The sequence below is a fragment of the Vidua chalybeata genome, chromosome 8, assembly GCF_026979565.1.
Source record: "Vidua chalybeata isolate OUT-0048 chromosome 8, bVidCha1 merged haplotype, whole genome shotgun sequence".
NCBI classification, from domain to species: Eukaryota; Metazoa; Chordata; class Aves; order Passeriformes; family Viduidae; genus Vidua; species Vidua chalybeata.
In genome coordinates, this window is record NC_071537.1 from 2532158 (window position 1) to 2549163 (window position 17006).

Here is a 17006-nt window from a genome sequence, read left to right on the forward strand (position 1 = left end):
TGAAGGGAAGGAGAAACAACTTCACCTTCCCAAGGGAATTCCCCCAGTTTGACACAGGGTGACTGTGATGTGCTGTTTCCCATCCTGCTTGGAGAGCTGGCAGGATTTTCCACCAGGGTTCTGCTCAGGAGGACGCCGTGACCTTTCTGCGGGCAGCCCAACAGCACTTGCTGCATCACCAGCCTGTGACAACTCTCCCACTCCCTCCTCTTTGCCCATTTCCCAAACATTCTGATGCTTTCTGATGTGCAAAGAGAGGAAAAACAAACTAAAAATAAAGGCCCAATTTCGGGTTTGATGCCTTCATCTCCTCTCCTGCTCCAGTGGGCACTGTTTTGTTCACGGCTGATGAGAAGGGAAGGTGTAAAGGCTGCACTGCACGAGGCCAGGACTGCATTAGATGCAAAAAAAACCCTAAAAACTACATTATATGAAAAAAAAAAAAGCTATGAACAATTTACTTTGCTCTTTCCTGAACAAAATCCATCAGCCAGATCACATAAATGATAAACACTGGCTGTGCCTCATGTATTTAAGCAAAATCAAAGCTTTGATGATGATATGGGGAGGAAAGCTTGGAATTCTCAGTGGCAAACAGTGGAAAAATTAAATTTAGTTCATGTTATTTTGGGGTTTCTGAAAGTTATCTTTCACGGGTGCTGATTTTTGGGTCGTAAAATCTCATTTTCTAAATCTCCACCAAAGACCATGATGTGTGTGAGTACAATTGGAACAATTATTGCTTCCAACTCCAGCCCAAATGGATCAAGATTTTTGTATGGGGTGGACACTCCAAAATTTCAGGATCTAAGAGGAGGAAATTTCCCATCAGTGAGGAAAACAAGCCAAGCTTTTCCTGCTGTGAATCAAATAGTACCTCCAATTCCTTCAAATAATTTGAATAAAGGGGCTGAGCAGAGAGCAGACTATAAATGGGATTGCAAATCCATGGAAATTTTAGGAGTAAATGGCAGAGAACTCCAACATTCTGTATGTCAAGTGGTTTTCAGCACAGAGTTGTTTATACCTCAACTGTAAATGCCAATGAACATACCCTGTAACATTTCTCCTTAAATCTTTCAGTAGAAACAATTAAAGAAGGAATAATCCATGTTTTCACAGATTTGTCTTCACCAAAATAGGAGAAAAATAGGGAAAACTAAAGCATTCCAACTTTTCCCAAGAATCCCAACACACACTCTGCTTGACACAAGCCCTTTGTTAAAGATGCAGGATTCTGGGGGTAATGGGGGTTTGGGTGATTTTAGGGTGATTTTGGGGTGATTTTATGATCATTTTGTGGGGATTTTTGGTGGTTTTGTGGTAGCTTTGTGGTGGGTTTTTGGGTGATGTGGTGGTTGTGGTGATTTTTTTTTGGTGATTCTTGGTGGTTTTGTGGCAGTTTTGTGCTGGTTTTAGGGTGATTTTGTGGTGGTTATGTGGTGGTTTTGTGGTGATTTTTCGTGGTTTTGTGGTAGCTTTGTGCTGGTTTTAAGAGTGATTTTGTGGTGGTTATGTGGTGATTTTGTGGTGATTTTTGGTGGTTTTGTGGTAGCTTTGTGCTGGTTTTAGAGTGATATTATGGTGGTTATGTGGTGGTTTTGTGGTCATTTTTGGTGGTTTTGTGGTAGCTTTGTGCTGGTTTTAAGAGTGATTTTGTGGTGGTTATGTGGTGATTTTGTGGTGATTTTTGGTGGTTTTGTGGTAGCTTTGTGCTGGTTTTAGAGTGATATTATGGTGGTTATGTGGTGGTTTTGTGGTCATTTTTGGTGGTTTTGTGGTAGCTTTGTGCTGGTTTTAAGAGTGATTTTGTGGTGGTTATGTGGTGGTTTTGTGGTGATTTTTGGTGGTTTTGTGGTAGCTTTGTGGTGGTTTTAGAGTGATTTTGTGGTGGTTATGTGGTGGTTTTGTGGTGATTTTTGGTGGTTTTGTGGTAGCTTTGTGCTGGTTTCAAGAGTGATTTTGTGGTGATTTTTGGTGGTTTTGTGGTAGTTTTGTGGTGGTTTTAGAGTGATTTTGTGGTCGTTATGTGGTGTTTTTTGGCAATTTTGTGGAGACTTCATGGTGATTTTGTGGTGATTTTTGGGCAATTTTGTGGTGATTTTTTGGGCGATTTTGTGGTGATCTTGTGGTGACTGCGCAGTGGTTTTGTGGCGATTTTGTGGCGATTTTGCAGTGATTTGTGATGACTTGTGGTGGTTCTGTAGTGGTTTCACAGCGAATTTGTGGCGATTTGGTGGCGATTTGGCAGGGATTTGTGACTTTGCTGCTCACCAGCACGTTGACGGTGCAGCTCATGCGGTTCTCCTTGTTCTCGTCGTGCATGATGGTCCTGTAGTCCAGCAGCCTCTCCATCAGCCTCACCACCAGCTTCACAAAGGTCTCCCCGCTCTTGGCCAGGTATTTGTGCTTCCTGCAGTGCTCCAAGAGACTGAAAAACCAATTAAGTTCGCCTTGTTAATCACAGGCAGAGAAAAACCTTGACTTAGGTGCAGTTTTAAATACTGCGCCTCGTTAACAGATTTTAATTATTTCTGGGCTACAAAGTTCATTGTAGTCTAATTGCTCTCTCTCCTGATTTCCCCGTGACATAAATTTTGCTGCTGATCAACACTTACATTTTGTCAAATAACACTTTGTACTGCTCATCTCCACGGCCTCCTTCCACTTCATGATCCAGTTTGGTGATGATCTCGTTTTCGAACTGTAATTAAACAAAGCAAGCGTAAATAATCAGCTGGCAAATATTTCACTTTATTACTGTAGCCTCGATGCCTCACAGATTGGTTGGGTGCCTCGGTGAGACGTTTAGCCCCTGGTTTAAAGCTTGATTGACTTTTAGAGTTTGCAGTCTCTGGTTTTTCAGAGTCTCCACGACGATCTCCTGCCCTACAAGGACTTCTTTGGTTAAAGGAATCATCGTTTGTGTTGTTAAATGAAGTGTAAATATTTGCATTATGGAAAACTAAAGAAGGAGATTAATGAGAGGAATTGAGGGCAGGGAGAAAGGAGACAGAATGTCCTCAGCAGCAGAATTAAACACAAAGATGCTGGAAGCTCTGTGAGAGAGGAAAGGCAACACCTGAGGCTGGATAATCCTGCTGGGTGCACCCCCAGCATCCCTGACACCCTTTTTAGCACACAGACACTGCAGAACACAACCTGATCCAGCTCTTAATAAACCCTGCAGAAGGGAAAGGAGTAGCTGCAAACAACTCCTGAATAATTTTATTTGGGCAATATTAAAAGGATGCAAACTTAAGTGGTCAACAGAATATGTTTTAAATGCAAACTGGGTAATTCCCTGGATTTTTTATGATTACAGAGGGGTTTAGCTCTGCTAGGAATAGATGCCTTCTGTTAGTGGAGGAAGGCTCACTCCAGGCCTGCTGCTCTGCCATAAAATCTGTGAAGTCACCTAATTCCTAATTCCTCATTAAATAAGCACAGACAGCCACAGGATTAAAGACAGAGATCTCAGCAGGAGAGGCTGGGCGAGCCTGGCAGGGGAATGGGAGCCCAGTGCTCCCAGTGGGATTTGGGTGACAGAACAGTTGTCACCAGGTTTCTTCCCTGTCACTTGCTTAAGCCACCCCTAAGGATGGTGAGGAGAAGCAAAGGGCCCCTGCACAAGAGCAAAGAGTACCAACATTTTGTAAATGTCAAGAGATGTACTTTGCATCTGCAGGTGATATTAACAGCACATAATGACACACGGGGAAAAAACGGATTGCCTGGATCACAAAATATTCTGGGTTGGAAGGGACCCAGAGGGAGCACCGAGTCCAGCTCCTGGCCCTGCACAGACACCCCAAAAATCCCACTGAGAGCATTGTCCAAAGGCTCCTGGAGCTCTGGCAGCCTCGGGGCCGTGCCCATTCCCTGAGGATCTGGGCAGTGCCAGCACCCTCTGGGGAAGAACCTTTCCCTGACATCCAACCAAACCCTCCCCTGACACAGCTCCAGCTGCTCCCTCAGGTCCTGCCCCTGGTCACAGAGAATACAATGAATCCATAATTAAAATGATGACAGGAAGATGAGAAAAGGTAGGATAATGCAATCCACCCCCTCCCAGAACCAAACACGCTCCCACAGTACCAGAGAGTTGAGTAAAACACTGAAACAACAAAATGATGAAACAGAGAAGTCACAAAAATCCTGTTCCCTAATGAGCCCAGAATAAAATTGACTTTCTAACCCAATGTGAAAAATGACACTTGCTGCCAGCCCCAGCCCTGCAGCTGATGTGTTTTTTAGGAGGAGATTACTCAGATAGAGAAGAGCAATTACATTTGTCATGCAGGATCTTCCCACTATCAGTTTTACTTAAACCTCTGTAAATCCATGCTTTGTTGGGCCATTTCCCCTAACAGCCTCTTGGGCTGAACAGAGCCAGACTTGTGGCATTTTGGGGGTCTTAAGGATTATTAACAACATCTTTGCTCTTCAGTCATTCCTGATATTTCTCATGGAGTCGCTGTGATGCTGATCATCTGAGCCAAATGAATAAATGTTATTTAACATCAGTTAAATTCCTCCTGTGGTCTTTCCACGGAGGAAGGTTTCAGCAATACCAGCTGAGGTTTATGGAGCTTTGGAGGTTTATCATTCCCCATGATGGGAGCAGGAATGTGACCCTGGAGCTGCACAAGCCAGTGGCTCTGGGACACTGCACCTGGCATCTCTTGATAAACTCAATTTTTCCTTTTCTCTCTTTTTTTTTTTCCCCTAATGCACCGAGTTTTTATAAATGCATTACATTTAATTTAATGCATAAATAAGCCTGCAATTATTGTGATGGGATTTAGTCTCAAATGAAGAAGTGCCAAATCTCCAATGTTTCCATTAGAGCCAGTGCCACTTGCTGAGGCTTGGGGGGAATATCTGCACCATCAGTGAGCCACATTCACATCCTCCTGATGACACTGAAAGCTCGAGGGGTGATACCAGGAAGATTACAGGACATTTTTATCCACTTTTCCTCACAGCTGAACAAGACCTCAGCCTCTCTTTAGGATGAGAGTTTGAACTTGAGCAAAAAGCACCTCCAGTGCTTCCTCTGCCTGTGACAATCCCCCACCTGGAGCAAATAAATCAGAGTGAACCATCTCATGTCAACTCAACTGATCACTTCTTGGCTTGGGTTTACCTCAAGGAAGGCTGAATTTGTAGCACTGGCTGACAAGTTAATTTTGCTGCAGATGAGGAGGACTTCCATCCCTCCAAGCTGCTATAAATTCTTTTTGATGTGGGCTAATAATAATTTGCCATATAAAATTCAAGTGACAGATCACACCACCAGAAATTAGTCCTAAGGCAGAAATGGCACCCAAGTACAGCAAAACTTTGCTCAGAGGTTTCTGTGAAAGTTGGTGGTTATTCCCCATAGTTTCATCCATTTTCTTTTTCCTATTTTTCCACAGCATTCCAGCTGGGAAACAGATGTGGAGCCATTCAAAATGATGGGATCATCTTGGAGGCCACTGCATGACCTTCCTCCCTTGCTTCTCTGGAGTGAGAGAGAATTACTGATATTTTCCAAAAGGCCAGAAACCAAGGAAAACTTATACATTTACACTTCAACTGTAGGTAATTAAAAATGTTCCTTATTGAAACCAATCCTTTGTGGAGGATTAGTTATTTGGATTTGAACGTTCAGTGGAAGAGTCATTTACCTGTGTCCTGTCTGCAAATCCACAGCACAGGGAAAGGGAGCTTAACCCAGGGCTCAGAAGTGGCAAAAAATAAAGAATTACAGGTTCTGAAAGCCAAGAGAGATTCTGATAAACTAGGGGTAACTTCTGACTAGGGGGAATTAAATCCATCTGAAATTCACCAATAACCAGCACGTGAAAATCAAATGCTGGCGTAACTGGTGATACTGAGATTTATTGTTAAATGGTAGAAATGGGCTCAGCTCCTAACAAGCAGAACATGGTATCAGCAGTGACACAGGTCCAGAAAAGGAGAGTTAAAATTTATGCCAAGAGTGCTGGTAGCAAATGAGGAATGAATCCATGTCTGGGAGCAACAGGCACCGATACCAGGAGCTTTCCATGCTCCAAATTCCACATTCCAGCTGAGGGGTTGTTTCACCTGAAGCTTCCCCTCCTCTTGGCACCACGGGATCCATCCCACTCACCTGAGCAGGCCCTGAACAATCAAACCAATTCTCTTTCATCACTCCTGTGGCTCTGACAAATTCCCTTTGATCCGGAGGCTCCGCTCCTGAAACCGGCCAAGGGAGAAGCCAAGGGGAGAAGGAGGCGTTTCCTTCCACAGGGAAGCTCCAGTCCCACACTGTTTTTAGGATGGGATTCCTGCTTTGAGGTACAGGCTACTTTGAAATCTTATAAAGGCTTCAAAGCACCTTCAGAGGGAAAGGACAAAATGGGCAACTCCAGCTTTTAATTCAGTCGGCCTTAATACAGTTCTGTAAAAACAAGGGGTATTTATCTTGTTCTGTCTCTAAACACACTGGGAGAAGAAAAAAACCCAAAACTCTTCTGTCTGTTCCTGGTTTTACCAGGCAAACCCAAATCCTCCTGAAATGGAAACCACCACAGGGAAAGCTGCCTGTTTATCATACAAACCATCACAGCATCGGAGGCCTGCAAAAAACTGCAGTTCCTCCCCCACAAATCATGAGGTTGATACATCTGCTGGAGAAGTGGAGCCAACCTAAACCCTTGTTGATGTGACTAATAAGGTTAGATAATTGGATTTCTGGCAGATTAGTTTAACAGCAGCCAACCATGCCATTTGGAAGTTCTCTCTGGAAGCAGTGCTGGACAAGGATAATTGGTACTTGCATATAAAGGATATAAAGCAGCACATTACATCGACCCATTAAGCATCTAAGCTTGCCTAGGTACTGGTAATATTAAAAAAAAATAGATTTTATCTATTTCTATAACTTCAACACAAAAGAAAAAAAATGAGTGAGGAATCTACAAACCAGGCAGCCCCAGTTCAGCTACTGAGGAAACCACAGAGCAAGATCTCATGGAAGGTTTTTTCCAGGTACACAAAGGGCAAGAAAGTGACTGGGAAAAACCAATTTACCAAGCTGAACATGAAAGAAAGTGTTCCCCTTCAATGGAGCCTAAATGTGTCCTGGATTGGATCAGCAAGAGCATGGCCAGAGCAGCAAGAGGACTACTGCACTTGTTGGACCACGGCTGGAATTCCGTGTCTGGCTCTGATCCACCAGCTGAGAGAGACCCTGGCAAGCTGCAGATGGTCTAAAGGAGGGCCACCAACGTGGGCAGAGTGCTGCAGAACCTGCAGTGGTTGAAGGAATTGGGTTTGCTCAGCCCAGAGAAAATCCAAGTCAAACATTCCAACACCTAAAAGGTGCTCAGAGAGGAGATGGAAGCAGAAACAGGCACAAGCTGATCCCAGGAAATTCCATCAGGAAATAAAAAGTGGAAAGTCTGAATCATAGAACCCTGGAATGGTTTGGGTTGGAAGGGACCTTGTGTCATCCCAAATGCCCTGCCACAGGCAAGGACACCTTCCAAAGTCCAGGATTAAACAGTGGAATAGCTCACCCAGAGAATTGCTCCAACAACCCTCACTGGAGATACTCCAAACTGAGCTTCAGGTGGTCCCAGATAACCCAACCTAATGCCCAGATTAATTCCAGAGGTCCCATCCAGCCTAGACTTTCCTTCAACCCTCTGCTTTTCCCAAGCCTGTGATCTTCATTCCCCAAAGGCCACCCTGAGATACTCAGCAAACTCAGAACTGCATGATCAATGGACTGATTGATTATTCCTTGTAGGATGTGGCTGGTTCCTCCAAACTCATGGAAAATGTTTTTTTTTTTTTCCCTCTGCACCTGTCCTGTCAATGATACACCCACAAAGAAACTACACTGCTACAGGAAATACAAGTACAACCCCAGACATCTCTGACTTGAGGATGAGGCATTTTTCTTAAATGGCAAAAAAAAACCCTCCCTAAGTGAAATATTTAGGATATTCATTTATTAAAATCAGCCAACTATTCCACACAAAGCTGGTTTCCTTCTGTCAAGAAAATTGAGGGCCATATATTTAGCTATAAAGTCACCCTCGGATTTTTCATGATCTATATAATTGTGGAAATAAAAAATGACAAGCAACAAAAGAGAGCATCTGACAGGAAACTGTTTAAATGGCATCCCAGTGAGCATTTCAATCTTTACAGTAGCACTGGAGTCAAACATGAGAAAAAAATGATTATGCAGTAATTGGATGAAGTCAAAACACAGTTCACAACCTCTCCACACACCATCCAGCACAAAACAAATCAAAGCAATAAAGCTGATGCCATTTCCCTTGCTTAAGTCTCTCCATGCAGATTTTCATTCACTCTGCCTACAGATTTATTAAGAGCTGCTTCTCCATAGCAGCTCACAAGAAAAGTATGGGAAAGGATAAGGTTTTTTATCCAAGAAAGAAAACTGCCAACAGAAAGGGAAAAAAAAGCAAACAACACATGTCAAGCTTTATTGCAAACTTCACAAGGTCATATCCTGAACTGACAGAAATCTCACAGTGGGAAGGAGCTCCACTGGCTTAGTCCAAACCCTACCTGGCCTAACTAGTCTTAAACTCAATCCATAAGCAAAGTTTCAAGGGAAGCAATGTCAGAGGAATGATATCTGGAAACTTTCTTTCACTCCACTTGTCTTTCAAAAGTTGAAGCTATCAGGAAAAGATGGTGTGTGTGTATTCAAGGGCTCCCCTCAGCAGTTCAAATCAAATAGAATAAAAATGCTCCATTACTATTTGAGATTTTGCAGTGCCTGTAGAGCAAGAAGAAGCACAGACAGTGCTGGTTTGCTTTTTTCCTCTTCAAAATCCATAAAATGGTAAGGCAAATCAGAATTATAATAGAGTAGAGATGATAAATCCTTACAGGTTATACTTTTGCCACATTATCAGGCTTCCATTATGTCCAATTTATCTCAGGAGCAAACTCCTTGTGTGAGTCACAGTGACAATTTAAGACATCTGTCTTTGCTCCTGTGCCATAACCAAAGGTTTCATTTACGACATGCAAATCTCTCCTTTAATAACCACTTCAAACCAACAGATGAAAACTCCACAGCCCCTCGGGAGCTGTAGGAAATAAGCAAATCCATAATTATATTATTCCTTAGAAAAATGAGAAATAACAAAACTCCTCATGTCTTGTCAAAGAACAGCCACGTCCTCCTTGCTTTAAATGTCTGCAGCTCTCTGCTTACCCTCTGGAAGCTCCTGGTGGAGTGGAATTCACACTGCATCATGTCAAAGAAGATGGGGATCGTGGCCTTCCGCAGCTCCGTCTCTGGGATCAGTGTCATCTCCAGGATAGGCCCCACCATTTCTGGGATGAACTTGATTTTATGCTGACCTTTAGGAGAAAAGATGCATTTCAGAGTGAACAACCCCTGGCTTTGGTAGAAGATGTAAAAGCTGTATTAATATGCTTATGGAGCATAACAAAGCATGTTTTAATACCTGGCTCTACTGAGATACTTTTTTATTATTCTTATTTATTTGATGATGATAACCACCATTATAATTACTGTTATTAATAATAATTTTTATTACTATTTAATTATTATTAATTATTACCACAGGAGAGGAGGTATTGTCTAAATCCAAACCAAGAGGAGTTGTTGAATCAGTCATCAAGCTGGGACTCGCCTCATTTCCCACTACATATTTTCACACCCAAATTTCCAGGTTTTATTTTAAAACACAACGTGTGGCTGGCAGGGAGGAAGGCTAAAAGGCACATCACTTGTATTAACTTATTTAGACTCCTGTGTGAACAAAATGTTCTCGGTGTCAGTCTATCAAAGTGTCACCACGAGTGCAGCCTAACAGAGCCTCGAGACATGAAAGCACAGCTCAGCCAGCCCACAATATGTCTCCTTTCCTCGGAGCTGAGCTGCCTGCAAAACCTGATTGCAGATTTAGCTTCCCAAGAGAAAGCTGCTCCTCCCCCCATCCCTGCTCTGCTCCACACAGGGAAGGGAAATTAAAGCTTAGCAAGAGTGTGGCACCTAATAAATATTGGAAAAAAAAAGCAGGCTGCTGTTTATATTATTGGCTAAATGGATGCAGAGTGTGTGTGCTGCAAATTATCTGGTGAATAAGTCCATGGAAAAATCATCAGGATGGCTGGAGTGACATTAAAGTTCATCCAATTCCACCCTTGCCATGCAAGGACACCTTCCACTATCCCAGGTGGCTCCAGCCTGGCCTTGGGCACTGCCAGGGATCCAGGGGCAGCCCCAGCTGCTCTGGGCACCCTGTGCTGGTGTTTCATCACCTCCCTGTACCGTGGTGCTGGAGCAGCACAGCCCTCAGAGCTCCAGGCAGAAGTTTAGGAAACACAACCACATTTCTCCATCAGCAACAGGCTGGCATCCACTGGGAGCTCAGGACAGAACTGGAGATGTTCCTCACAAATGCCCTCTCAGGGATGTTTACAACCAGGTTCAAACACTGTTTCTATACCCACTATCGTGCTTCAGACCAGATTCTTTGGATTCCAGTCCTCAGTTTCCTCCAGCACTCAAACTCTTGCTTCCCACTGCAGTAACCAGTGGTACAGGACAGAAACAGATTTCAACTCATTTTTATTCCACTGCACTCCACCACTGTGACAGTAACCAGTGAAGTCTTTAATTGGTAGTTTCACTTTGACCAGAACTAACATAAATCTCAACAAATGTAATCAAGAAAAATCCTTTACCACCAAAACACGCTCCCTTTTTTTAGCAGATATAATTTAAGTCCCTTGATTTGGCAAACTCCTGAATCCTATTAGCATTAGCAATCGGATCAGGGCAAATTAATACTCAAGGAAAATGGTGACTTTGGGTGCTGCTGCAGTGCTGGGGCTGCTCAGGAATATCAAGTGAGAAGCCCAAAGCTTTTCCCTCAGTCTCCTACAAGGATGATTACACTGGACCTCTGAGGTGACAGATCTTTTGTGTTATGCCTGAGGAGTGTCAGAGTCAAGACTGCAGAAAACAAATAACGGTGACAAAGTTGTTCATCACGCGCCGACTGAACTGCGAGTCCTCCCTGTGCCACAGAGGGCTCTTCCACTGCCTCAAGCACAGGAATTCCCTCAGAAGAGGAGTATCTTTTGAACTTGAGATGTGAAAAATCCACACAAGATTCGAATCTTCGATTAGATGACGATCTGCTTGCAGCTCTCTGGGGGAAGCCCCTGAAGCGGGAGCCCTGGGTGGTGTCACGCACATCGGTGGTGACACGCATGGCTTTGCTGTGACAATGCTGGGCCACTAAAGAAAGCATTAGGAGCAAAGTAGGAAGGGAAACAATCCTCCCCTGGCCCCCCAGGGCATCCATGCCCCAGCAAGGAGTTCACCTCTTTCCTCCCTGCAGGAATGTGGGAACTCCCACGCAGAGACTCCAAATGTGACAAGTCTGGGAGAAAATTGAGGAGTCTCTTCTGAAAACCAACTCGTGCAGCTGCTTTAGGAGCCAAAAAAAAAAGCCCCCTTTGAACATGCAAAACCTTCCCCTTGCAGCACCTTGTGCCTGGCCATGCTCACACAGCAGGAAGGGACCTCACCACAACCCAAGCCCAAGGTGCTCTCCTTGCTGGACACTGTGATTCTCATCTCCCAGATTCTTCCCATTTCAGTTTGGGCCACAAAAACCTGTGAGTAATTTGCCAGCAGCCTCCCCTGTGCCCCGGGCCGGCTGGGAACACGGCTGACTAATCCAGAGAGGGTGATGTGCAATGACTTTATTTATGCAACACCCAAAGTTCAGGGCTATTTTTAACCCTGCCCTTCCCTCCCACGACAGCGAGGGCCCTGTCAAGACACCTTTGGTGACGTCAAGCGCTGGGAGGGACGGTGGCACTCGCTGGAGGACACCTGCAACCATTCCCCTTCACCCTGGGGAGTTTCTCTTCTCCATCTCCCCCCAGCTGGCTCAGACGTCACCGACACCCCCGAGCTGCCTTTCCCTGGCCACCTTTCCCAGCAGGATGTCACCTGAAATGTCACTACGATTCCTCTGCCACCCAGCTGTGGGTGTCACCCTGTGCACAGGACCTGCTGGCAGAGCCTTGGGTTCTGTTTGCTAAATTGCATCACAAAACCCTTTCCAGTGTGTGGTTTTTCAGTTCCTGCATCTCCAAGACAGGTCACGGCCTGTTTGATGCTTTTTTGATGCTTTAATGTCTCAGCAAGGTTTAAGAAGCCCCATTTTCAACAAAACACTGACTCAAAGTAGCACATTTTAAAGTTCAGGTTGTGGTATGGAAGGAAAAAAGCCTCTAAAGTGCTGTTCTGCACTATAAATGTTCTTTTTTTTTTTTTTTCCTGCTCATAAAAATAGGAAAGTGCGATTATTGAGGCCTCCCCTGCATCAGAAACAGGCAGGCAAGTGAAAACTTTAAGAATTCTTATTTTACTATTTAATTTCAGAAATAAAATGTATTCTTTTAAATGTGCATTATAGCTGGAGGACTGCCTTGCTCCCAGCTGGGGAATTTTAACTCAGCAGGCATCGTGTGTTAATCATGGTATTTGGAAACAAAACCTGATAAGACAAAATTCGGTTTTGAGGCTTTTTTATACCCTTTAATCCATAAATCAAAAGTCAGGGTGGTTTGGTTTTAACACATCTCGTGCACAATGGCACAGACATAAAAAACCTGTGCTGAAGAACTCCAGAATTCCAGCCTTCCACTTCTGATTTGGTTTCTGAACCTACACATGAATAATTTGATTAATGCAGTGCAGCTTCCAAGATAAAAGTGTCAGGCACCCCCCAATCGATTCCCATGCAGTGAGAAGTTGGAATTCCTTCTTAATTGATGCTGTGACACAGATGAGATTGGCGAGGAGCCAGAAGTGAAACATGATCCATGAGTTTAACATGGACTCTCTTGTGTGGCAAAGAAGATGAGGAAAATCAAGGTGCTGCTCAGGAGAAGCACAAAAGCTGCCTTGGACTGGGGTCCTGCCTCACATTTACCTTTCTCTCCCAGCTTTTCTTGGGAAGAGAAGCAATTTCCTCACTCCCTCCACATGTGGGATTTTGGCATTAATGATCCCACTAATGGATCTGAGAGAATAACGGATATTTGAGTTTGAGGAGGTCATAGAGGCATCTTACCTGGATAATCTCCATTTATAAAAAATCCATTAAAAATAAAAGGCTTTCATGACAGCACAGAAAGAAATATTGAAGAAAACACTACCCCTTGTGCCAATCGATTCCCAAAACTGCAGGGGAAATTATTATCCTTGTTAATGGTGAGAAACTGAACCCTGGAGCAACTAAAGAACCTGTAAAGAGCAGCCAGTGACAGCAGCAGCAGTGAAAGGCACAAGGCACGCCACAAAGCCCAGCCTGGATAAAACAACCTCAGTTAACACCAGCTGGATGGAAAAGTCTGTGCCAAACTTTCCACTTTCAGTCTAGTAAATTCTGGGAAAAGTTTAAGAATCCATAAGAATCCAAAGAGGCCAGAAATATTAGTGAGGAGAAAAGGGGCTGAGGGAGCTGGGAAGGGGCTCAGCCTGGAGAAAAGGGGGATCAGGGGGGACCTCGTGGCTCTGCACAGCTCCTGACAGGAGGGGACAGCCGGGGGGGTCGGGCTCTGCTCCAGGGAACAGGGACAGGAGGAGAGGGAACGGCCTCAGGCTGGGCTCAGGGTGGATATTTGGGAAAATTCCTTCATGGAAAGGTTTGTCCAGGCCTGGCACAGCTGCCCAGGGCAGTGCTGGAGTCCCCATCCCTGGAGGGATTTGAAATCCATGTAGATGTGGCCCTTGGGGACACAGGGCAGTGGTGGCCTTGGCAGTGCTGGGCCAGACTTGACCTTTTCAGAGAATTCACAGAATCACTGGGTTGGAAGAGACCTTCAAGATCGAGTCCAACCCAGCCCCAACAGCTCAGCTCAACCCTGGCACCCAGTGCCACATCCAGGCTTTGTTAAACACACCCAGGGATGGTGACTCCACCACCTCCCTGGGCAGCCATTCCAGAACTTTATCACTCTTTCTGTAAAAAACTTTTTCCCAATATCCAACCTGTATTTCCCTTGGTGCAGCTCGAGGCTGTGTGCTCTGGTTCTGTCAGCTCCTGGAGAAAGAGCCCAAGCCCAGCTGAGCACAGCCACCTTTCAGGAGCTGTGGAGAGTGCTGAGGTCAGCCCTGAGTCTCCTTTTCTCCAGGCTGAGCACCCCCAGCTCCCTCAGTGGTTCCTCACAGGGTTTGTGTTCCCAGCCCCTCTCCAGCCTCGCTGCCTCCTCTGGACGTGCTCGAGCGTCCCAACGTCCTTCCCAAACTGAGGGGCCAGAGCTGGGCACAGCCCTCGAGGTGTGCCCTCAAACCTTACCAATCACCAACCTCTCCAACCTCTCCAATTCCATGACTCCACGACTGTGGGCCTGGAAGAGGGATGGATTTGGCTAATTACTCACCCAGAGGCTGCCAGCAGCCCACGCTGGGTGATGCAGCAGCAGGCACGACACTGATTTTATTACCTGCCTGTCAAGTCACATCTCACTCGTGCACTAAGCTCTCATCTGTTCTCCAGACACTTAATTCACCGAAGATGCTTCTAATAAAAGTGAACTCAGCTGCTCTCTGAAGCCTTTCCTCATCATTCCAGCAGATAGGATGCAAATTCTGTGATATCAAATACTTATGAACCCTTGGCACTCTCTTCTCTTAGAAATGCCGGGGTTTTTCAACTCCCAGCAACAACAGCTCAGCCAGAGATAGAAGTGGAGTGGCAAACACTTTATTTCTGATCATTTAAGGAAGTTTTGATAAAACTCAGAAGAGCTGAAGTGTCTGTGCTGTTAAGCTCAGGAAAATGAAATCTGGCAGATGAGTACACTGAGGTCACAGTAAATACTCAGTTTCTCATGAAATTCAATTCCTGTACAGACAAATTATACCCAGGGAGCAGCCCAGGCTGGAGAGAGGCAGAGCTGCCTCATTTCCCTACGAGCTCCAGGGAGCTCCACCTTCCCAGGCTTTCCTGAGTCACTGATGCTGCCAGACAAGGCTGAAGAGTTTAAGCAGAATTACCAGGCTGAGGTACTGAGAACCCTTGGACACATCCATTTTGCTACAGCCCCAGGTACTGTGTCCTCAAGTGAGTAAATATAAATACATGTGTATATAGATATTTTTAAGGGGAAAAAGCCCCCACTGAATAGGTATCACCATAACAATGGCTTTGTGTTCAGCAAGAGGCTGAAACCCACAAAAAACACAGACAAATAAATATTAACAAGAGGGTTGTGCCTAGTCAGATGGTGAATTAAATGTGCAGAGGTGGCTTGATTTCTCAAATTTTTAAAAGCTCTCTGCAGGCATACTTTTGTTTCAAGAGAAAGTAAATTCATTCTAGAGAAGCATGGGATGGTTTGGGTTGGAAGGGACACCAAAGAACCATCTTGTTCCGTGGGCAGGGACACCTTCCATAGAGTGATTGCTCCAAGTGCCATCCAACCTGGCATTGAATTTTTTCCAGGAATATCCCTCTAAATTGTTTTGGGGAACACTGATGGATACATGCTTAGGTTACTTACCCAGGTTGTACCACATGTCCCTGATCTCAAACCCAATCTGCCTTCTCATGTCCCCGTACCTTGAAAAGGGAAACAAACCCAGCATTAAAACAAAATGAATCTAAGACCTACAAGCAGATAAATCTCATTTGCAAGTCAGATTCACAGCCTTCAAAAAGGGAAGAAACTCCAGAACAGGTTCTCAAATTGGACTCACACTACTGAGATTACCTGGCTACCTCCACCAGCTCAGCAATGCCAAAATTTGGGGAAAAAAAGGTTTCCAGCCTCAACAATTCCAACATTCCATGGTCCCAGGCAGAGCTGGGAGCACACCCACCCTAAAGCTGGTGGCACCAACACCTCCCATACCCCATCAGGGTCATTTTCCACTCCCCTCCCTCTCCACAGGAGAGCTTTAATGAGTGGAAAACATCCCAATGCCTTCGTTAACGATGGGATCAGAAGCCTAACGAGCTCCAAGGATGCATTTGCCACATGGAATATTTGCAAGTTAAAGACCATTACTTAAATATCAGGATGAGCCAAACTGTAATATCTGGCAACTTGTAGGATTTCTGGGGGATAACAGTGAGACACCCAGTCATTAATATGGATTAAAGAGAATCTTCTGCATCATTAAGAATCTGCTATTATCTAATGCTTAAATGCAATGTTTAGCAAAACCTACAAATTACAATAATTAAATTTTAATTATTAAATATTTGATGTTTTAATTGAAATATGTACTTAAAAGATGGGTGAGTGTGATATTGAATTAACTGATTAATTATATCCCTTTTGACACAGAAGTGCCTTCACACAGCAATGAAAGTGCCTCCAGACCATGCATTTATTGAATCTCAAATTCATTGTCTTGATTCCTGCCTCCAAAACCAGGTTAAACTGAAAATAACAATTTGCAAATTCATTATAAACAAAGATTTACAATTTTGCAAACTTTATTAAGCAACCACTTCAAATGACTTAATTTATTTAGTTATATTAGCAGTGAGAAATGCCTGTTGATTCCTTGAATTCCTTCAGTGAGATAAACTGCTCTGTTTGTTATAAAAATCACTCCAAGAAAATATGTGCCTGTGGTTCCCATCCTGACAAACAGGAATTATCAGTCCACAAATGTATTTGACAGCATTTTCTAGCTCAGCTTTTGGCTTTTTGTTCAGGTCAGGAGTCTGAGCTGAACTAAAATGCTCTCATAGGTGCTTATTAACACTGGGCAGAGAGAGCAAAGGGATTCTAAATTTAATTAAATACAATTTACCTGCAACACCATCTCAATTTCCTTTACCTGCCTTTACAATACCAGCTCAACTTTCATAAATAAAATACACTTGGCTCTGCAACACCAGCTCAATTTCCTTAAAAAAACCTTCATCTATAATAATATTATGGTATTTATAGCACAAGCCCCAAACCCT

At 44.2% G+C, this 17006-nt stretch overlaps 1 protein-coding gene across 3 annotated transcripts in view; it reads right to left on the reverse strand.

Moving 5' to 3' along the window:
- The window catches only part of DOCK1 (dedicator of cytokinesis 1), a 273681-nt gene that overhangs the window by 59193 nt on the left and 197482 nt on the right, over nt 1-17006 (reverse strand). For all 3 annotated transcript variants that reach the window (XM_053949419.1, XM_053949420.1, XM_053949418.1), the window contains exons 32-35: nt 15586-15644; nt 9239-9387; nt 2619-2704; nt 2275-2431 (exon numbers count right to left, since the gene is read on the reverse strand). In XM_053949419.1, the coding sequence (XP_053805394.1) occupies nt 2275-2431; nt 2619-2704; nt 9239-9387; nt 15586-15644 (451 nt within the window). The remainder of the gene's footprint in view (nt 1-2274; nt 2432-2618; nt 2705-9238; nt 9388-15585; nt 15645-17006) is intronic.